Source organism: Triturus cristatus, chromosome 12 (assembly GCF_964204655.1).
Source record: "Triturus cristatus chromosome 12, aTriCri1.1, whole genome shotgun sequence".
NCBI lineage: Eukaryota > Metazoa > Chordata > Amphibia > Caudata > Salamandridae > Triturus > Triturus cristatus.
Window position 1 is genome coordinate 161966931 of NC_140595.1, and position 24469 is coordinate 161991399.

General features: G+C 43.6%; 1 protein-coding gene across 1 annotated transcript in view; it reads left to right on the plus strand.

Annotated features, from left to right (window-relative positions):
* VANGL2 (VANGL planar cell polarity protein 2) overlaps positions 1 to 24469 on the plus strand; it is a 243264-nt gene that overhangs the window by 199022 nt on the left and 19773 nt on the right. The window contains exons 5-6 of the mRNA XM_085639978.1: positions 15397 to 16004; positions 19820 to 19956. Of these exons, the coding sequence (XP_085496104.1) occupies positions 15397 to 16004; positions 19820 to 19956 (745 nt within the window). The remainder of the gene's footprint in view (positions 1 to 15396; positions 16005 to 19819; positions 19957 to 24469) is intronic.

Genomic DNA, 24469 nt, shown 5'->3' on the forward strand with positions numbered 1-24469 from the left:
TAGTACTCCTGGATCGTTTCCCCTAGAGTTTGCCTCTTCAGATGCTCAATTTTAAAATCTTCTCACAAACATACCCAGTGTGGCCATGGAAAGATGATTGTGAGTCTGGAATTTTGAATTGCAGCCCGTGGCCACACCCGGCTGCTTTTAAGTTAAACACTGTTGCAAGCACGAAACTCACTCTAGATTGTAAAGCAGATGGCAAACAGTTTCATTGCTCTCGTCTCGGCATCCTTTATTCTGAGGAGCCAGGAGATAATTAGCTGGAGTGCATATTGATTCATGAGCCACTTATCTGATTCTAGCCACCGGCCAAAAAAGCGCCATTGTTACAGTACATGGAAAGAAAACAATTACATTTAGTTGTGCCGATGAGCAGTGTTCAGTGGTCCGGGTAGACTGGTGCCCAATTTTAAGCCCTTAGTAAAATTGGGTGGGACACGGGTCAATGTTATTTGTGTCCCTACATGTTCTGCGTTCTGATTGGTTGTCGATTATGTTTTGTGAATGTTTCGAGTTTCTACTTTTGCCAGACACTAACATCAAGCACCTGCCCCTTAGTTTCTTTAAATTGTCTTCTGGACCAAAGCCTGATGTGCTTGGACTGGGAGACCAGAAGGCAACACTGGCAATGTTTCAGTTGTAAGTAGTTGCATAATGGAGGCAAAAATCAAAGAAAGCTTGTATTAATATAATCTCATAAGGAGCATTGTTTGAAATCATCTGCTGCATCCATGTTGGTGTTTTGTGATGACATGTTCGACATATGGATTCGTAGGATGTTCTGATTTAGGACACTACCATAAAAGTAGTTGCTATGTGAGATGGTGTGTTTCTGGGACATAAGTAGGGCTTGGTAGACTTGGATAAGTTGCACATGCACTCTGGAAAATATTTGCTTTCAATATATGATTATGCCGATGTTGAATTAGCCCTGTCCCCTGGTTTAGAAGGTGACAACAGACATCATAAAATAAGGGATATATTGCCACCCCTTCTTCAGTCTTCAGGAGCCTCTTTTTCTTAGCAGGTTTTGAGAGTCCAACCCTCCCTCATCAATGTGGTATGTTGACACCCTTGCCTACACACCCTCAGGACCACGCACCAGTTTCTGCAACGCCATCACTGACTTTATCGCCCCACTAGACATCATGTCCAAGAACTACATCTTCCTCAGAGAGCTCCGTTCCTCCTGGACGACCACACAGACACCAACTCCAACACCCTCCTTGTATTCCTCGACAACATCGGCCTGACCCAGCTGGTCACCGAGTCCACATACAGAGCAGGACACACACTTGACCCAATTTTTACAGCCAGTGACTGTCAAATGCAGCCATGCCACAAAACTCACCTTGACCAATCACTCCTTCACTTCACTATCGCAAGATCACCGTGCACCACCACCAGTCCCCCCCCCCCCCCCCACACACACTATTCCGCAGTAGGAACAAAATGAGACTGTCCCAATGGATGGACTCCCTCCATACCAGCCAGCATGACCCCACAACTATCCTGGAACATGAGGTCCAGAACTTCACCACCTGGACAGTCAACTCTGCCGACCAAGTCACCCCCCATCAAACAAGCCAAGACCCATAGAGCCACCAAACAAACCAGTTGGTACATGCCAGAACTCAGGACATTGTAACACGGCTGCAAACAGCTGGAGAGAAGATGGCGCACCAGTGGAGACACCACAAACTGAGCCAATTTTAAGTCCGCCCTCAAGAAATACCACCAGCGATTAAAAGACGAGAAAAAAGACACCCTGACAAACTGCATTGAAGCAAGCGCCAACCACACCAAGGAACTCCTCAGCATCGTCTGAGAGTTCTTCTACTCTATGGCCACAGGGAACACGATTCCTCCCTCACAGGAACTCTGCAACACTCTGGCAGACCAATTCCCCCACAAGATATCCACCATCTACAAGATCTTCGAGCCCCAGCACACTAACGTCCACATCCTCCATACTCCAACTGAAGCCTCTCCAAACAGCCACTCACCACTTGGGAACAACTCACCACACAGAACACCACAGCCATCATAAACTCCATTCACCCTCTGCTGACCCCAACGAACTTCAGAACTACTGCTCCATCTCGCTTCAACCTTTCCCCACTAAAGCCCTCGAGAAGGCCATCAACAAGCAGCTCACCGAATACCTGGAGAGGAACAACTTGTTCGATGCCTCCCAATCCAGTTTCCGTGCCAACCACAGCACCGAGTCTGCCCTGATCGCTGCCACTGACTACATCTGCACCCTCCTCAACATAGGAGAATTGGCGGCCCTGATCCTCTTCGACCTCCCCGTAGCTTTCAACATTGTATCTCAACACACACTCATCATGAGACTGCACCACATCGGGATCTAGGAAGATTCCCTCAGATGGATCGCATCGTTCCTCACAGGCCCAACCTAGAGAATCTGCCTACCTCTTTTTGCTTCCGAAACCCAAGAGCACCATATGCAGCATCCCTCAAGGTTAGTCCCTGTCGGAGGGACGGTCGGAAACAGAAGCGAGGAGGCCGTAGGGTTTGAATGATATGATATTTATTTGGATGGGCAAAGGAACATACAGAAAGTAATGACGGTCTTCAAAGGGGACAAAACAAAGAATTGTGAAATGACTGTTCCAGTACAGGGTGACAGCGTATTTCTTCTCAGTGCTTCCGGTCTTTATGCGGGGTCCAGGAGTCAGCTAGTTCGGTGGCATGTAGACAGGCTCCCGGAGTAAACTCGAGAGAAAGTGAGAGAGCAGCGGTCAGTATGATATTCTAGGTGGTTTACAAGCCGTCACCGAACCACGTGTGGTCAGACAAAAAAAAATAAAGTAGGGAGGCTCTAGTAAAGGGTGAGAACAGACGTGACTGTGGTGGTGACACTTTTCTATTTACATTCTACTTCTGAATATTAGGGACTTGGAATGAGGAAAGGGGCAGAGAGGCCGTGGTCAGAAGGTGTGGTCGTGAAACAAAGGCGAGAACAACCAAAAACAAATCACCCATCACCAAAAGTCTTCCTCTCCCTTCTCCCCCTTCCTCCCGTCACGTACCGCTAAATGCCACAACTCTCCTGAGTTGTGGCGGCTCGTACGTCCTCCGGGATCCACCAGTCTTCAGACCACACTTCAGGAGCCTCGTGGTCCTCGGCGTTTCTGACTTCGGTGTCTTGGACGCTGACAGGCGGTGTATCGGCGTCTCCCCAGTCGTCCGCGTCTTTCGGATGCCTCTTCCTGGTTGTTCCCTCGAAGCTGTCCCTGCGTCCGCTTTTCTGCCGCGGCTTTTCTGCCGCCCGTGACCTGGGTGCCAGGCCGTTGAATGGTCGAGCGGAATATCCGGTCCGCCTCCTCTGGGGACTCCCTTTTCCGCTTCCGGGTTGCTGGTCTCGTCCTGCGGAAGGGAGAAGTGTTTATTTAGTTCCGGCAGAGATTCGTCAGCTTCGGGACGATAAGGTATCCATACTGCTCCGGATGGGAGTTGGGGCATATGCGGGGGTTCAATCTCGGGACCTTCCTCACAGTCCCTCAGTTCTACCCTCGTGTAAACCTACATGACACCTCTAGCTGACATTGTCAAAACCCACAACCTCAACATCGTATCCTATGCCTACAACATCCAGCTCATCCTCTCAGCAGACTCCCACCATAAAGACAAACTTCCACAACTGCATCAAGAAAGTCGCCGACTGGATGAATACCAACTCTCTGAAACTCAACACTCACCAGAATGAAATGCAGATCTTCAGCAACAACGCCTCCCCTTGGAACAACACCCAGTGGCCTGCCAAACTCTGACCCGCACCGACAGACCACGCCTGCTACCTCCGCATCATCATGGACAGTAAGGCCACCATGAAGTGATAGATCAACGCAGTGTCCTCTGCCTGCTTCCACACCCTCCAATGCACTGAAGAATCTTCAAATGACTCCCTATCGGCATGAAGAAACAGTCACTCAAGCCCTAGTCACCAGCCAGCTGGACTACGGCAATGCAAAGTATGCAGGAACTACCACAGAACTCATGAATAGACTACAGACAATAAAGACTCCTCCTCATTCTGCCCAAAAAAACCACACCACCTCACATCTTACGAAACGCCACCGGCTCCCTGTCCATAAAAGATGCCAAGTCAGGATATTGACACACGCCTAAAAATCCCTCCATGAGCTAGTACCAGCATACCTCAACCACCGCCTGAACTTTCACCAACCGTCCAGAGATCTTCGCACCGCCACCCTCGCTCAGACACCCTGTATCCGCCGAAGTCTCACCAGCCTTCTCCTACCTCGCACCAAGTTCTAGAACAGCCTTCCGCTTCATCTCGGGACTCCTCCCTCGCTGGAAGTATTAAGGAAGAGACTCAAGACCTGAATTTGTAACTGAGCTCTGCTACCTAGTGCCTGGATACCTTCATGGGTGATTAGCAGCACTATACAAATTATGGTTGATTGATAACGGAAATCTCTTGGTTCCATATGGACAGCCCTATCAGGATCCATCATTATGCTGACAATGCACAGCTCAACTTCATAAATTCAGCTGCTCACGTCATTCAACGGCTCATAAAAACTCAAAATAGTCCAACTAAGATTCATTCTGCCTGTTGAGCAACAAACAACAAGAGATCAAGCATGGCCATCTGAGAAGAACTTGGCAGTGGAACACGCCAGGTCACATTCAATGGAAAATCACTTGAATTCATGCTTGACAAAGACTTCTCCTTATAGGAACACATCACCAACAAAAAACAAGACGACATGATACCTGTCTCTCAGGAAAAAAACATCAAACCTTCCTATCCAAAAGATACTTAAAATAACATTGCATGTGGACCTTCTCTCAACTGGATATAGAAAATTCCTTTCTTTACAGCTTCAAAGACACATCATTGGCACCCTTGAAAGGTATTCTACCTGCCATAGCTAGTCTCTTCAGCGCCATAACAACATGCAGACCACAAAACACCAACACAAGTACCGAAGCAACTGCATTGACTATCCTTTCAGACCCCCATCAATTTCAAATCCAGCTGCCTTCATTATCTTCGCAACTGGGATCTGGAACATCATCTCTATCATCATGAAAACTATTCTCACCCTCTTGCAAGTCAAACAGAAATGTAACACTCATCTGCTCAAAATGCAGTATCACTGTACACTTGGAGGTTACTCTTTTACATGCTTTCTGCAAATCATCTTCAATCAGATCTCTTTCCTTGCACTCTTTCAGTGCTCCCTTTCTCCCTAGATAGTTTTGTGCTTTTTAACTATTACTACATACGTGCATGCATACATACACAAAGACAGAGCTGAACGTGTGTGATGGCTAAGCACACTAACACATGCTGCAAATTTGTACTTGCCTGACAGTTTTCCTGTAGATATTTCAGCCCTTCATCCTTTCAAGGGGACTTTATCAATAGCCAGCTATATTGAATGGTTACAATCGTGGTATAACCTTTAACTAACTCTACCTTCAGGATGGTTGAAGGTGTGCTATGATAAGTACGACATTTATAAGTTATTAACAAGTAATGTTATTGCACAAGATTAATTCATACCATGTGCGACCTGTTCTGGTAACAAATCAATTAAAAATATGTAATTTAATTCTCATACTTCATTGGGATGAGACTATCTGCTCAACAGGACTTGTTAATGATGCAGGCGGGCCAGATATATCACCCAAAACCTAGTTGCATGGTTACGTTGTTCCTAGAGTTGGACGCCTGGCACTTCCAGATGGAGCCATGGAAATCTTAAGAGAAGCCAGAGCGTCTACCCCTACATCATTGTAAAATGGAACAGATTCAGACACTGGTGCATCAAGTTAGAACTTTAGGACAGTTTACACAAGATGGTACTGTTAAGTGCCTAGCCCACCTGGTAGATGAGAGCGTTTAGTACTCTTCACTTAAAGTACACTTCCCTCCCGTAGGGTCCTAGATAAAGGGCGTAATAGGAAGAAGTTTCTTCAACATGTCAGTGGTTAAGAGATTTCTAGAGAGGGCAAAAAGGGTAGCGCCACCAACGGTGATGCCCCTATCACTGTGGAACTTAAACCAGCGCTAGCGCTGCTGATGAAGCTGCCTTTCGAGGGCAGAACTCAAGTGTGTTGACACTGAAGACCGCTTTTCTGATTGGCCTCACATCGTTGCCTAGAGATACTGAATTGCAAGCACTCCTAATGCAAGAGCCTGACTTGGTGATACATATAAACAGAGTGATAATGAGGACAAACCAACAATTTATGCCAAAGGTAATTTGACATTTTCATGTCAACCATGCTAGTCAGCCTTTTCCCCAAAGCCACGATCATCACAAACGGAACAAGCCCTTCATACGCTTGATGTCAGAAGCGCAGTTATGTTTTATTTGCTCATGAAACGAGCCAAATCTGGAATAGAAACCAATTTTTTAAATCTCCATTGCATCAGTAACCAAGGGCTCGCCAGTCACCAGGAGGACAATTGCAAGGTGGATAGTCCAAACAATACAGATGTGTAACAAGACAGCTGATGTGGTGTTGTGATAGAAACAAGAGTGCACACGACAAGAAAGAAAAAAGCAACACTGGCATTCATAGTGAATGTTTTCTTAAATGCCATCTGTATGATAGCCTCACCTTCACAACCCATTGTGTGGCTATCCAAGCTAACATGGAGGAAGAGGTGGGATGGACAAAAAGCATTAAAATAAACTTACTTCAACACAGTCTCCCAAAATGGAAGAATATGAATATCTAATCGATGCACAGCATGTGAATCTAGAGAAGAGCCATACGGCAAAACACAATAGTTACTTACCTGTAGGAATAGTTTTGTATCATGAAGAATGTTCTGGGTTCTCATGAAAGCCTCCTACCGCCCCAGAAATACATTATTTTTGAAGACACGATGTGGAAAAAGAAGGAAGTCGGAAGCCATTCGGACAAGAGTCACCAAACAGAAAAAAAGTATTTGGAGATGAGGACCACACAGGGTGGCATACACTGCATGCATCTAACTTCACAAGGGGATGCGTACGACATCAAATAGTGCAAAAGGAAAAAATAAAACCACTACAAAAGACAATTGCAAACTCAATTGCTAGATGGCGGAATGATGCACAGCATGTGAATCCAGACAATTCTTCTGGCTCAAACTACTGCTACAGGTAAGTAGCCATTTGGCTTCCAATATGGTAGAGAAACTATTTTGATTTGTGGAGATATGTAATGAGTATTGCGAATGGCCCTCTGTATGGTGATTGTGTTGGGTTTAATAAGTGGCGAGTAGGCCTTTAAGGGCCGTAATTAACCCTCTCCGCAGATGTGTGTCCATTGCTTTGTGATTGAATATGTGTTGGGTAGCTTTTTAAAACAGGTGGTCTTTGTCTTTATTAGCCAGTTAATTGCATATTTGGACAGCAATTAATGTAGTATCAGAGTTCTGTATTACTGCCTTCTGTGGTAGGATAGTGTATGACATGTTTTGGTGAAAAGGGTTGTTGTACGCATAGTGGTACCCAACACTGTAATGTTCCTGTGCTGTGTTGGATGCATATGCAATGTTCTCTCTAATGAGTACTGGTAGGAGTTGTCTGACAAATGATGTGCTATTAGAGATGCGTACTGTGGCGAGCCCAATGATGTACTGGGGTATCTGTGCTGTTCTGTGCTAGGGTATCTGTGTGCCCAGTGTTCTTTCCAACGTGTCCTCATGATGGCAGAGCAAACACAGTACAAAGTTTGTATGACTAAAGGAAGTTGAACAATTAGGTCAGTACATTGACACCCTCATTTGTAGTTGATCCAGTGTACGTACCTCCAGTTCGACTCGCATCATTCGCCCATGCGACTTCTCAGTTTCCACATAAGTATCTGTTTCTGTGGTGGCAGGAAGGGAGGGGATTAGAAAAGTATGTTCTCTTATCCATTCTTTTTTTACAGCCTTTCGCTATATGTTTCTCGAGATCTACTCTTACACTTGTGTTTACCCTATCTCTCCCAAGTCTGTGATCTGCAACCCTCCCAATGAATCCTCACGACAGACAGCAGTGTTATGTTACAAGTTGGTTTCTTTTATGAGTTTTTTTTAGTACCGTTTGATAGTGTGTTAATTATACAGGCAGAAAACCGCCACTGCAAGCTAAAAATACGGACCATGGCATGTCAAAACCTTTCAAGGGGATGGGGACAACATCAAATAGTGCAAAAGGAATAATTAAAGCCAGTATAAAAGACAATTGTGGACTCAGTAGCTAGATGGTGGAATGATGCACAGCAAGTGAATCCAGAAAACTGTACATTTGTCATTCATCAACCTATAAATAGAAAGGTGTGCAGAACTGTGTGGAGAAACTGCACGTCACAGAATCACACTTTCTCCTTCAATTTTTGTCAGAATCTCTGCATTTTTAAGGCACCTTTCATGGACCCTTCTGCATTGACTGCAGACTTGGTTAGAATGTAAGGTAAAATGCGAAGGCCAAATGCATTGGTTTTCCACATTTTCCTCATGTATACTGCAATTTCATCAATTATAAATGAGGGAATTAGTACATAGAGGCCTTTACAGTAAAGGATACTGTTACGTAGTAAATCTTGTCCTATCTCTAGAACTTGACAGTGGTGGCCTACTAAGGGTTTCTTATAGCACTCTTACCCCTATGGCTGCTGTCATGTTTCCACACTATCTGGGAGTTTACCATTTGAGTCCATTGAAAAGATTCTTCGAGGGACTTTTATGAGACCCATTAAGCGTATACTGGTTAGGACTCCTGTCTTTTTCGGCCTACAGTCACAAAAACCTCAGTCAGGCCCACAGCGCAGGGCTCCATGGCCATTTACCACGAAGGGGACATTACCGATCCAGCCATCTTGTACTGATCGAGTGGCTCCTCAGTACCTTGTATAGTGTCAAAATATTTCATTCTGTAATCTACTGTTCCCAGAGCCAAAGCGAAATCCTATTTGTGGTTTCTGGCCTTTTGAAGGTGCAGGCTTACAAGGCAATATGTTTGTGAAACACATTCGGTTGAACTGTCTTGTTTGTGAATTACCTAACCGTGTAATCCTTTCTACTTTATTGCCAAACTCTCAAGCAGGAGATTTCAGAGCCTTAATGGTAAAAGTTCTCTGACAAAGGATGGATTATATTTTAAAGTGGATGCACTTCTCCTTTCTAAACAGAAAAGAAGCATTGAGCCTTTATTTTGCAATCGGTTATGATTATCTTTGCCATTTTCTAATACTTTTATTGTTACTGCCAGTAATGACTCCTTACTGAACATTTTTATACCTCAAGCCCTGATTCTCCTTGGCCTGCTTGCGGAATACAACATAGTAGATAACCAGATTAATCTAGATTACCCAGAAAATGGGATGCAGCCTCAAAGCTCAAACCTTTATTCAGCGGTATCGAGCATAGGCCCAGCAGGGCTAGATTGAGAAGGTACATTTACATACAGTTAGTGTAAATTGAACCTATTTACATAATGTTTATCCTGAAAATTTGGCATGGATCAGGCTTTCATAAATCTACTGTGGAGACGAGTCCACTTCTATAGGGGCTTCATGACGTCTTTTCAAACTGAAGGCAATAGCTTAGATCATCCTGAAATCTCATCTGAGCAAGAAAATCACCACTGTTGTGTTCCTGGCGTTCTCACTGTCTGTAACTTTCCATTATGGTCATTATTTGGGGTAACACACCACACCAGCTGCAGTTCCAAATGTATTGTGATGATATAATGATACCGGTCCGCATCCAGCAGAAATGAACTCAGAACATTGGAATAAAATTTCGATTTGTCCCACTTCTCATTGAAAGATATCTGTACCACAACGGTACCAAAGATTATGGTAACTTGCAGCTCTTCTCAGAGCACCCACTGTAAATCCGATTAAACCATTAAACTAGCCAATCGCCACCATTCTTAGGAAGGGTCTATCTAGAGGTCTAGTTCAGTGCAGGTAGCCACCCTACAGAACACCAATTTGCTGCTCATTATTGTGTGGTAGGCCTTGCTCTTCTTTCAGAGGAGGTGCTCGATCAGACTTTCCAGGGCCTTGGACGGTTATGCCTCGGCCATTCAAATCTAGTCTACACGAAGCGACCATGAAAGAGCCCAAAAGCACCATAAAATGCTAAACCAGGTGGCTAAATTATACCTAAAACTGCAGAAGCTGTGCTAAAATACTTGGCCCAGAGAGAGCTCTAACAGCACCTAATGAAGCAAATAATGATTTTAAAATACTGCCCTTGACAGGCCCTCTCGTAGAGAAGTGCCAGAATTGGTATCCCATTTTGTTTATAGGTGAACTCTTTGCAAGGTGTTTATACAGGACAAACCCCCACTGATAATTTCCAAGCAGAGTATCAACCCATCTAATCACTTCAGAGACCAGTTGCCACCTTCCATCTTCAACGAAATCATGGATGCCGTCTCTCCAATCTGGACAAAGATTGTCAATGCGTCTCTGTCACAGGGCATGATCCCGGAGTGCCTGGAAGCAGCTCAGGTAACACCTCTATTAAAAAATACTACCGCAGACAGCGCTGACCTCAACAACTCCTGCCCTATCTCCAACTACCCCACACTTGCCAAACTCCTAGAAAAATGCGTCCAATCGCAACTCTGTGCTCACATTGAAAATTTCCATCTCCTGGACCAACATCAGACTGGCTTTTGCAGTTGCCACAGTACCGAATCGGCTCTCACTCACATTATGGATGACATTTTAAAAATGCTTGACCAGAATGAACGGTGCCTCCTAATCCTCCTTGACCTTTCCTCTGCGTTTGACACTGTTAATCACGACAACCTCCTATTTATTCTGGAGCACAGGATGGGCCTGTCTGGTCCGGTGTTGCAATGGTTCTCGTTCTTCCTCCACAACAGTCCCAAAGAGTGAAGGTGAAGCACTCTCTCCCAGCCATCACCAGTATCCATGGGGGTCCCCAAGGGTCCGCCCTATCCCCCATTCTCTTCAACTTGTTCTTGGAACCATTAGCCAATGTACTAAATTCCTTGGACATCCTCTTCCATATGTATGCGGATGACACCCAACTTTAGCTGAAAATCGCCTCCCTCGGATAACATAATTTCACTCAACTCTACCCTATTGACTACTAAACTGGTTAACTGAGCACCACCTCCTACTCAACACCTCCAAAACTGAATTCCTTCTCATTTCTCCTCCGAATCACACCCCTAAGTTAGACCTCTGGATGAACCACCTCACCGCCTTCAACTTCTCCCCCCTCATTATTGACTCAGCGAAATCTCTCGGAATCACCCTGGACAAGCACTTGAACATGAAGACTCATATTAGCAAAGTGTGCAAGGGAGCGAACCACCTGATAAGGATACTCAGGAATCTCAAACCTTTCCTTCCACAAGCTGACTTCAAGCAAGTGGTCCAAGCGCTTGTTCTGCCGAGGCTAGACTATGGCAGTGCCACGCTCTGTGGTCTCCACAAATATACCTTGGCCCCACTAATAGCCTCATTGAATGCGGCGGCCAGACTGGTTACGGGTACCCAAAGAAATGCACACATCTCCCCAGTCTTAAAATCTCTAAATTGGCTGCCCTACGAAGCAAGAATACAGCTAAAGATTGCCTGCCTATCTCACAAAGCCCTCCATTTCAAAACCCCCAGTTATCTAGCACAAAAGCTGGAACTATCCGGAGGGGGTAGACCCTCTAGGAGTGCTAACTCTCTCCTCCTGAAACCTCAGATCTTCCGCAAAAAGAAAATGTGTCACCGAGCTTTCGCCGGCTCTGCACCAACGATCTGGAACTCTCTCCCACCGGAAATATGTAGAATCTCCTCCAAGGTTGATTTCAAATTGAAAGTAAAAAGATTCCTTATGAACAAGTTCTTAACTTAATTGGATGCTGGATCATCTGCTCTAATGCACTAGACCTACACCTTTAGCCCTGTGCTGGATACTATCGTTGGTGTTTTTTTTTCCCCTTTCTCTCCGAATCATTTGCTCCCCTCCAATTTCGCTATGTACCAGTGATTATCTTACTCTCTGTTGACCCCTTCTATTGTAACCGCTCTTGTTCTGTGAGTCCTATTTGATTTGTGTTCTGTCTGGTATTCCTATTTGACCCATGTACTGCAACTGTTACCTCTCCTCTGTAAAGCGCTCTGATATCCCTCGGGATCATGTTCGTGCTATAGAAAACTTTATATATAAGCAGCAATTGTTCTACTTTGTTTTTAAGATATATGTGCAGATCTATATAGGTATCATACTGGGGATAGAGGTCCTATGTGATTCACTCCCCTTTTCTGCTTTTGTACCAATATCTCTCAGCTTGTAGACTGCGATGGCTGTGACGAGCCAAAAATGGACAAGCTCCTGCCTTAAATTCCGTCATAGCTTGCCTATATCAGTCAGCAATTCAGCTGTTTCAGTGCTGTCACATCCTCCTTGTGTTTCTCCATGCCCTTGCATCAAATTTACATTCCCTGCAGTGCCTATCATGACCGATGTTCCTATGGTTGAGTGCTGGTTGGAAATGTTGTTGAGGGGAACCTGTGCGGTGGATGACCCAATTATCCTATTGCTTTCCCACTCATTATTTAGGATCAGCCATCTCTAAGCTTGTTGCCAAAACCAAATATTTGATTGGTGAGAAGATTCCTCATATTTCTGGAGCCTATCTTCTGGAACACCACAAGCCTAGCCATGAGGGACCCGTCTTCTGTCCTTCAGTAGTGCGCTGAAGATGAGCATGCTCAAGAAGGTGTTTGGCATCCACGTAACCATCGTCTGGACCTTCTCATCTTTATTGAGGGATCGAAACAACCAGCTGTGCACAGAAAACCACTTTACCAGTGACGCTATGCACTTCACAGCGCAGAGTTGCTTCCTCTGCACCTAACCTGGGGGGTCAACTCATGTGATATACTACTAACATTTCCTCAAACTCTGTTAGAGGAAAGGATTGTTACGATGTAATTAAAAAAATAAGAATAAGCATACTGTTAGCATTATGGTAAGATTCAAGGTTGAGAATTCTGGCTGAACCGGTGGTAGGTCAAAGTCAGGTGGACAAAGTAAAGCTCATTTCAGTGTTATGAATCAGTGGGAGAAGTAAGCGTAGGTCATGCAAAATGTATGGGGAAGTAAATGCACGTAGGCATATTCAGCTGTGTGTCGCACATTGACTGGAGCAGAGCCTTTGCACAGTGCAAAGAGCCAAAAGCCCCCAGCAAAAGTGTTTCCCTGGAAAAATTGAATCACAAAAGCAAATGCAGAAGATCTGTGCCAAAGTAACTAGAGAGGTCTCTGTTCAAAAGCAAAAACAGGCATACACTTGAAAGTGCAGTTAAAATGACTGTAGCAAGTGTGCCAGTGTGTTTGGAGAAAACGAAAGCCGCAATTAGCAGATCACTGGATTTTTACAAAGCGTGCATGTTGGCACTGAACAAAACTCGGAAATGCTGTGAATTTGGATCTCTTTTCTCGCAATGTACGAGACCGCCAGTGTAGTCTGCGAGAGAGCCACTTTTTAAGACTTATTGAATGTCCTAATGTGTATATGCAGCTGATTGACACCTTTCAAACCACTCTTCTTACAATGTTGTCTTTTACATCAGAACAGGTTGCATTTAATCAACACAGAATATTGCGATATTGTCAGTCATATCCGGTAGCACAGCTTCACAAAACCTACTGAACCCTCTAAGCCTTAGGTTGCCTCAGTTGTTTCATTGATGGCCTCGGGAGGTGGTGGTGCTCACCTTACATATATGCTGTTCTTCAACAGGGCGTCCCCTTCACTATTTTGTAATCATAAATCCCAGCCCTTCGAGTGATATTTACATGTGCCCCGACGGTTTGTGGGTATCGTGTTTTAGTATGCTGCATTGTGGAGTTGTGTGTGCTCTGTCAACATTTTCCAAGGTGTGGCTATTTGTTGTTTCACAAGGATTCAGCACTAGGTCTACAGATATGTTTGACCTTGATTATTTGACAGAATAACTCACATTTTTCTAACTACCACTTTTCTCCTCTTTGCATAGGAGGGTAAAGTCCATCCCTTCCAGGCGTGACCTGTGCAATTATGTTTTTCTTTGAACTTCTCTCTTGTATACTAGATGCTGGAGGTGACTAGGGTTACAAAATTACTCCATGTCATGAGGACATCTTGGTTCCAGTTGTTTTGATTTATTTTAATTATTGAACTCCCACTTCCACCTATGCTAGTTAGCGCTGAAGCATTGACCAACATAACCACAGAAGAGAGGAGGGAAAAAGGAAAAAAAGAGCGGGTGAAAAGCAAACAAACCATTCATCCTTGAGACAGGGGCCGTACATTTGTTTAGGAAGATGTTCTTCTGAGTGCAATAAGACACCACCTCTGGTGACCCTCAGAGGTTACTTTTGAATTTTCTAAAAAACGAAGTGGATTCAACCACAAGATGGCAGAAGAATGTAACCATGTTTGTCTGTCGGCGATGGTCATTTTTACAGGTAAGTAACTTACTGTCGTTTTCTCTTGAAAGTATGATTTAAAACCCACATTGGGGTCGGTAGATGTTCATTAGATAAAATGGGATAGCTATTTTACAGACCTACCAGCTAGTTTGAGGGGTATTTATAATAGAGGTTCTCTGTTTAACATGTACATGAGTGTAAAATATCTTTCACCTGACAGCAAGATGACCAGTTTTATGGTAAACAAGTCCTTTGCTGGTCATTAGTTACAGGAATATATATTGTATTGAGGGAAAGAACCATAAGCATGTTGAGATGGCCTTTGTAAAATGCCACTTGAAGTGTAATAGTTACAAACCATGGCATTATATTTGTAGCCATATAGTGCTTTTATGTGGGTTAGACGGTAGGCAAAAACTGTACATTTTAGCGATGAGGGAGTGGAGTATGATAAATGACAAATCTTGACTGCCATTGTGGCTGAACCCTGAAGCCTGTACCTTCTAAACCCACATCTTTAAATATCAGTAGGGTAACTGTTAACCTCATGACCTGGGTAACATATAGTATAATTGTTTAGTAATTGTACATATGGAGTATGAATCCCCTCAAGCGGACCAGAAACTGTTTGAGTTACAGTATTTTTCATGTATTGAAACGCATATGAATCAAGATATTTAGAAAGAGGATGATGGAGGCTGCTCCATAACGGTAAATTGCGAGTGCGGTGCAACTAGTGAAAAAGTCTGACTGGGCACACTAAATGCAGATGTCCTGTCTTGAGAGAGTCATTTTTCAGGCCCTGCATGTGTAGGACCAGAGGTGGTTATTCTTGGCTGCCCTTCAGGGATATAGACTCAGTGCTTCTCGTGTGTTGGTTGTACAATGTCAGATGTTTAACTGTGATGTGAAAAAGCCAATTAATTGATGTCTTCTGTTTGTCTGAACAGGATGATAACTGGGGCGAAACCACAACAGTTGTGACTGGTACCTCGGAGCATAGTATTTCTCACGATGACATTACACGCATCACTAAGGACATGGAGGACAGTGTTCATTTGGACTGCTCCCGGCACTTGGGCGTGGCCCTGGGTGGGGCGCTGGCATCGCTGTCCTTCCTTTCACCGATCGCCTTCATGCTGTTGCCTCAAATACTGTGGCGTGATCAGCTAGAGCCCTGCGGCACGGCCTGCGAAGGCCTCTTCATCTCGGTGGCCTTCAAGCTCCTCATCCTGCTTCTCGGCAGCTGGGCGCTCTTCTTTCGCCGCCCCAAGGCCTTTTTCCCCCGGGTGTTTGTCTTCAGGGCCCTGCTGATGGTGCTGGTCTTCCTCCTGGTCATTTCCTACTGGCTGTTCTATGGTGTGCGCATCCTGGACTCGAAGGACCGGAACTACCAAGGGATTGTGCAGTACGCAGTGTCCCTGGTGGATGCTCTACTGTTTGTGCACTACCTGGCTGTGGTGCTCCTGGAGCTGCGGCAGCTGCAGCCCCAGTTCACCATCAAGGTGGTTCGATCAACAGATGGAGTCAGCCGATTCTACAACATCGGACACCTCAGGTAAATCAGGGGCATGGGGGACTGGTGTTAGAGGATTGCCATCTGTGTTCGCTCCAATGCATCCTTAATGCACTGCGCATGCTCTTTCATGGACCCTTGGCTAATTATTCGCTGTCGCTTTGAAGGGCTTTGATCGATACATCGTGTCTTCTGCATGGAGGCCCTATTCACCGATCTTGTACAGAAGAGAGGATTCCAGCTTCTCCACGCTGCATAAAGATCGATTGTGCATCTTTTGCAGCAAGGCAAATAGTATAGCTAATGTACTTCAGAATGTGCAGTGCTTGGTGACCTTCCACTCGCTAGTCTTTCTTACCCGAAGAGATCTGCTCGACATGAAATGCTTGGTTGACTGCTTCCCTGTGGCTGAATAGTATCGGCATTTTAAAAATAGCAAAATCAATTGGGGTTAAAAGTCTGGAAGAAACACTTGTGGTATATACTCACCTGCCATTGTGTTTATGATGGAAAGTTAAGTGCAGTATGAAGAAGTATTAACCACTCACATCCCAAAACAGAGACTAAGTCCGAAGCGGGGACTTGCAGTCATGCCATTTCAGTGGTCACCTGCGCACCCCATTGCTTGTGCTCGGAGTCATATACATCCTCTGGCAAAAAATATTTCCCCCCTTTCTCCTCAAATGTACCCTACCTGTCCTTTGCTCAGTGCAGGAAGTAATAAAAGGGCAATTCATTTTGCAGTAGTGTGCTGACCCTGACTTAAGCACATTTTCAATTTCAAGGAATTTCACCCAACTTACTTTAGCACAGTTAACTTTAAAAAAAAGTATAGTTAATAGTTCATATTCGTTTCCAAACATAAAAATATGCATATAATCAAACCATCATTTCATAAGCATAAAGATACTATCCAGTTCCTTGAAATAATTAATCATGGAAAAGTTATTATGCTTTTAGAGAAGATATAATGGACATTTAAAAATGCACACAGTCTATGGAGTAGTAAAACTTTTTTCCTAGAACAGGGTCAAACGTTTCGAGCTGAGTTTATCTCAAAAGATGAAGATTCTCCTGCATAAACCTTTTTAGCCACATATAAGAGCATCAAGCCCCATATATATATATCCCGGGTACATGAACGGTTTGTAGTCCATAATGTGCCTTCTGCATGGTATAAGATGGTTATCATGACAGGTTTACAGTCTACGAGCAAACTACTGCTCTGGATTTGTAAAATAGGATTTTATTTTGACGTAGACTAGTGATGCACTTGGTTGTGCTCGCTATAGGTCACATAACCGCCTAAACATGGCCGCCAGCCTGCCGCTCTAAACCAATCTCCTTTCACTCTGACCTTATGAGCTTCAGTGGTGCAGACAGTCCTTTGATTCCATGAACACTATCCTTGCATTTAAAATCGTGATGATCTTTACACTGAATCCAATTTTAGCATCAATTGAGGCCTCTACTTACATTCAGTGAGATTAAAATAATTGTATTTTATTTGCATTACTCATTTCCTTTTCAAACCTCGCCAGGGGTTCTAGGTCTCAGACATTTTAGTATTCAGCTGCAGGATTATTTGGGCCCAAATTCCACACTATTGAGAAACTTCTCTAACTTGGTGCCACTGTTTTCCCAAAGTGGAGCATAGTGGTCGAATTTTGACTTATGCAGCAAATTACGTTCCTTAAAGGTCAGATTTAAAGAGGAATGTGTGATATTGAGCCTCATATTATTGGCAACAATTGTCATTTAGAATTTGTATTCCACGATTTAGTTTGTGTGCCTGGGCCACAGCTCTCAGGTTTATTTCGCTGTTAAATGATAAACCAGAACTCGTATCGCTGATGCCATGGAGCTATCTGGCAACCTTACCTTAAAGCTGTATAGTCATTCCCTCGCAGACCGATTTAAATAGAAATTTTGGGTTGAGTCCCAAGACTTTCTATCAAATAATATTCAGGTTAACAAGTCCCCTTCTGCCTGACACCGCTTAATCAGCTTTGGAGAAATAAATCGTCTGTATTGCAAAAATATATATAAATAAAGTAATTTATATTTTGCTGTTAAGCGAACTAGCTGGGTTTGCTCCCCCATCTATTTTTTAAATTGGCTGACTCTTTGATGCAAACTTTCAAAATGCAGCAGTTCCCGACGATGTGCTCCTTGATTGGTAATTCTTACGTTTACATAGGTTGCCCGGAAAGAGAAAAGCATCCCATAGGATGCACATGAGCCCGCCGCCCTCCGGGCATATGGGAGGTACACGGAAAGCCGGATGCAGGAAGACTGCTTGCTACCTCCTTCGAAAGGCATTTGAGTCAGAAAGGGGCAGATGGGATATGGTCTCTTTCAGGAGCTCTGATGGAAAATGAATGAATTAAAATGTTACTGCAGCATTGCAAAGCTTTTTGTAAACATTGCTCTGGGTGGGTTCCCGTCTCCCATCCTTCTTTGTTTAGAGAGGTGTCTCCACCTCAGTGATGATCCTGCCCATAGCTCAATCCGGTACGGTAGGCAGATGTCTTGTATGTTGCCGATTAGAAAAAAGTAGAAACCTCTGAAGAGGGAACCCTTGAGTTGAGTACTACAAAGATAACGTAATGTAGTATTATATCCCACTGGCGAAGGCTATACTTGTTGCGAAACAGGAATACAAACATTAGAATGCTCGTGCAGAAGGTCAGCACCGTCCATTTTTGGCCTTGAAGCGCTCCATTGTGTTCTATGGGACTTTCCAATGTTCTAATATATCCTTATAGCCGCCTGCTGCCAAGGGCTATACTGATTATTAAGGGCCTAGAACGAGTTAGAGTGCTATTGACCGATATGGCTCTCGCAGAAGGTCTATAAGGCTCTTAGAATATTTCACCCACTAAGGGTTCTAAATTAAAAAGAGGGAAATAGAAAGGCAAACACTGGAATGTTGGAGCAGAAGGATTATACCAGCCATCATTAGTCTGGAAACACTGTCTTCAGTTGAACTCCCAACCTTCCAATGTTCTAATCAAAGTTGATGGTTGCAAGATGTAATAAAAGCTTAATATTTTAGTTTCCAGGAGATTGAGACAGTTGTCTTACGATAATAACTAGCCAATAATTTAGAATTGTTTTTCCCCTCTTGATGAGCTACTGTGCAATTCCCGAAACTCCAAAACCTCCTGCTCCATTCAGGGTCACCTGTAAGAAACCCTAGAACCTCGAATGCAATAAGTTGAGAACGTGTTATGGCTTTTACTTACTTCAGGGCACTTCTATGACCATTCTCTAACCATGTTTTCTTTCAAAGTCTTCATTTGAATTAAGCGACCTGTATGAAATTATGTTTCCATATTTTCTTTAAAATGATTTTCCTGCATGGGCTAGCCCCAATTTAAAGTCTACTGCACCCATCTGTACGTCTAGACATTTATTAGATGGTTCTGTGTCCTGTCTTCCTTTTCTCAGGAACAAGACTGATGCAGGTGACACCTCGACAGCCATCTTGCAGTGTGTGAAATATCATCCTGCATCCTGCGCTATGTTACTTGCCTGTGTTTTGCTTCTTGCTTTTCAGCTATCCCCACCTTCCTCCCTCCGTTCCTACAAAAGCAAGAACACCACTGTTTTCCACCTGCTAATTTTCTTGATGTACATTTTTGGAAGGATGCTATGAGATTTTGAGTGATGCTTATCCTTTCATAAATTGCATTTGTGGAAATCTGATTATATCCCTCTGTGCTGTACCACGTTTCCCCCTTATGTGCTTGTTCCTTGTGTCTCAACAGCCTTCACTCCCCTGTTTTGCAGTTGATATTGTACCCCTAACCCTTGTTTCCCCTTCCATCATTCCCTCTGTTTCCCTCACACAGTATCCAGCGAGTGGCGGTGTGGATCCTGGAGAATTACTACCATGACTTCCCCGTCTACAACCCTGCCCTCCTGAACCTGCCCAAGTCTATACTGTCCAAGAAAATGTCTGGCTTCAAGGTGTATTCCCTCGGAGAGGGTGAGATGCCTCTTCTTTGTTGGGCGTTGTGGGAGGTGGGGTTTGTACTTGTCCTTACCTTTTGTCTATCCACCTTGGATATTCCCTAATTGTTTCAGTCCCTTCTTGCCTAGTGAAACAGTGTGAAATTTCAAAATATTTTTAGTGTTCCTTCCAAATGCTAATATATCAGTGCTTAATTTCAGCCGGTTGTTTCCGGTGCTCCGCACCAGCACTGGGCATCAGCACTTCATTGGTTTCTGTTGCTCGGCACCGGCACTTAATTGTCAGCACTGCACTTATGACAATCTGCCACATGGAACAGCAGTTGTTTATGAATGCAATGTGCATAAAACATTACGAATACCTGCCCTTCTCAGCCATTCCTTTAGCTTTGGGGACCTGGAATAATTTGGACTGTCGCACTTGCAGGTGAAAGAAGACGGTAATTCGTTGTTTTGGTACCGTCATTGGCAGCGATGACGGGGCAATGGGTGGTGCAAGCTGCAGTGGTCTCCTGGTCAGGGCCCAGGCACTTTTATTTTACAAATTGAGCACTTTAATATATACAAACATCTCAAATATGGGAATTCAACTTGGGAGTGATAATTTTACGGACTTGTTGAACATGCATAGCACAGTGCACACACCGTGAGAATGATGTGTGCATTCTGATCTTGGCAATCGTACGTTATCATTCTTCCAATTTAATTTCCCCGCAGGAGTCTGTTCTTGGAAAGTGTTTTTGATATTAATGTTGTACTTTCACATGCCTTTAAAGTCAGGGTACATAGCTAAGGTTGTCAATCGCCTTCTTTTTCCATCCTTTAAAATCTCTGGTTCTTTGCCAAAGTAGATGGGCAGAGTAAACACACATGGTTGATGGCTTCTTGTTTTTATTGTGCGAACAGGGTATCCATTTTTGGTTTGCCACTCATAATTCTACTGCGCCTGCAAATCTCTTTTGTTTCTCTTTTAAACACCCTACACAACTGCGATTTGGTGTTGGTTTGCGGTGTTTGATGGCATTAGTGTATATGGGACCCTAATCCAGAGTAAAGGACATGTCACTATTAGACTAAACAGATTTTTCTGTCAAGTCGAGCAGGCTGTCAACTTCGCCTGAAAGTAAAACTGCTGCCAGCAAAAAGGTTTTGTGTGAGATTTTTCCAGAAAATACCCTTTTCCCTTGAAAGTTCTAATACATTTTTTTGAGTTTTTTTCCCCTCTTTCAAAACCTGATTTTGATAAATTTGTACCTGCTGTTTTGTCTAAACTTCAGTAACTGAAATTGGCGAAAACTGTTTCATCCCATTTGGTCCTCCTCCACAGAAGAGCTGAAAGGGATTACCTAATTAATTGCAGTTTTGCTGAGAAAACATCCCTAAAAGCAATTTCATGTTTAGATTATATTGAGCAATGCAATTGTTATGATATTGTAAAACACAAAAGCTTCCTATCCGTGATTCGACGAGTCAAATGTACCTCCTGCTCCCAGAGTATCACGCCAGGAATTTATCTTGAGTTGAGAGTGAGAACCTTCCAGGTTCTCACTCTTTAATGAAACCATGAACATTATTTCTATGTTCTCTGAGTCCAGGAAAACTGCTAGCTGCGTTAAGGCTTTACATTTGTTTGCAAGGTGTCTGTCCTATACTTGCAATGCTTCGCTGTTAGTATCAGGAGCAAAAGTGTATTCAGATTTTAGTCAACAAAGGCAGTTAATGAAAAATTTACTTTTTGTGTTACATGAGGACTGTCTGTTCTTTTGGATGGTACATTAACTGAATGTATTGCGCTCACCTTGCATGGAATTTGTCCCCGCTACACATTTTATCCTGCCCTCAACAGACTGCACCATAGAATTTCCCTTGGTATAATTAAACCTGTGGCTTTCTTCTGGACTTTAAGTCAATCATTCGGGACACGAACTGAGTAGGAAACCTTTCCTGATGTTTCATATGGCTTTCTTTTCCACTCATCCTGGTGAATTCTATTTTTTGTTTTGCACCTTTGTTGGCATCCTGTTACTCTACACGAGGTTTTGGTGCACCCTGTTGTTAGCAGGCCACTCATTGTTAGTTGGTCCTGAAATCTCAGTGTGGTCAACTAATCTGGTTACCAAAAGTTCACTGGAAAAGCCGGCCCGTCTGTTTTGAACTTCCAGTTTTTGTTCATGTTATCTTTGTTTTTCTGTGTTAACTAGAAAATGTGAGAGTTTACCTAGAAACCAATCTTGCCCTTTTGACTATGGTGTTTCTTTTGAGCTTATCTGCAAAACAGAATACCTGGGTAGTTTTCAGGTAGATGACCACTCTGGGCGTTCTTCTCTCTGATGTTAATTTGGGTAAACAACGTTTACCACAAATCTTTTTCCCCGCAGGGAATCACAACGCGGTCGTTACAACGACCACGTTGTGATTCCGCATACCATTACTCCTCAAGTCGGAACAACGACTTGCAGGGGGGGTGTTGGATTTAAAATCCAACACCTTCCCTATTGTCCGCTCAGACTGGAGTTGGAGTAGTAAATTATACTATTCCAACATCCAGCGCCCCCCCTCTGCAAGTCGTTGTTCCGACTTGCGGAGTAATGGTATGTGGAATCACAACGCGGTCGTTGTAACGACCGCGTTGTGATTCCCTGCGGGGGAAAAGACTGCGGGATAACAACATACATTCCTTAATTTGATTTGTTGCTAGCTGTTTTACGTCTTAAGACCACCGCTGCACTGTACTGACAAACTGTGATTCCCTTGTTCTGTTGGGATCTGAAGTCATTGTTTCACAGATTTTGGCATCTTACAGTACCTTTACACTCTTGATATTGTTGCAGACAGATCTATACGGAGAGACCAAATCTGCTCCATCAAAGCAGCAGATTGCGTACAGGGTCACTCTACAGTTAATGTACACTCAGAGTTTCAGCCCTTAAAGTTCACCAGTAATTACATTTCAAATTTTTGCAGCACAGGAAGTTTGTTTGAAAATGAGAATGTCCTTTAAAAACTATCTTTGGAACCCCACGAGCAGCGCTAATACATCAACTATCGTAAGAATTTTAGAAAGCGCATTTGTTGGTTTTTCATGAATCTTCGTAAGAATATTTCTTTAAAGAAACGACTTAGCTCTGTAGTTCCAGAACTTTCTTCCTGCAACAAAAATTGACGTTTTTCTGAATGGTCAGAGAGGGCGATATTAATAGTAGTGTTATGCTCTAGAGCAAAATTATAGGTGGCTGGTGCTGGTGCGTTTATACGCTTGTTTGTGGATTATGTCTAAATCCTTTGTGCAGTTGGCCTGTCTTTAAGCTTTCTGTACCCTTGGTTTGTACCTGGACTCTAGCATGCCGGTATTTTAAATCACAATCTAAGCTAGAGAGTATTGGAATGCAGCACAAATTGATGAGAAAAGTTGAAGCTTGACAATAGATGAGGGGATACAGTATTTCTTTCTTTTGCTACCTCGTGTGGATTTCAAGCTTTTTTTAAGCCCTTCCTCACCCGCTTCCACTGCCCCCTCACGCCCCCAGTGTAAAAACAGTTCTTCGGGGCCCTGCAGAATGAAATCCTACTTTTTTTTTTTTTTTTTTTTACAATTCTTCTATGAAACTGGCAGCTCTAAATGTATTTAACAATTGGAAACATCGCAGCTATATTTAGTTATGCCTGTTAAATATGCAATCAAATACATGATGCCAGCATGCTAATGTGTCGTTCCTGATTCTGGATGCAGAGTTTGGGAAACCATTTTTTGGCATCCTTTTATTTCACATCTTTACTGGACATAAATATGATGCAAAAGGGGATCAGTGTGATGCTGTAAGGGACATCAGTAAAGTTCCCTCAAGGTGGGTGAAATGCGGTTGTACTTACTGTTCTGTGTGACCACAACAGTTTTCAGATGCAACCAAGCAGGGCATTGAAACTCTAGGCACTAGTCTTGATATCGCATAGCACTATAAATGAGAGAAACATAATATATGATTAATAAAGTGGGGATAGGAAAATGCCAGTTTAAACTCCATGCATACAAATGGATATCCCTGGATCCAAAATATCCCTGAAACTAGCTGCTTCCAAGATTATCTAAAAAATGGATAGTGGTGGTGAGCTAATCAATAAGATGAGATTTATTTTTGACTTACCACCAGCAGGAATACGATTTGCAAATTAGAAAGCTTCCTTCCTTTGCCAAGATACCAATAAAATCAATTTGCAAAATTTGGAATATCTGCCCTAGCACGTTTTTATGCTAAGTTTGCAAATAAATTAGAATAGGATCAAAGCACTGTGCAGAGGCATTTGAGTATTTGTAAATGGAATTCTCTGGTGCAGTTGTTTAGTGACACATAAAACACCTCGAGCAGGCTCCTCAGGGGTGCTGTCCTTGCGGTGGTACCCTGCACAATCTGGATGGCTCCGGTGGTTATTGACCGCACCATTGGTGCCCACTCTCTCTTGAAGCCAGCCTTCCTCTGAAGCAGGGTACTTTGCATGGTATGTGTGTCTGCCCAGTGACCTTCTTGGGCTCA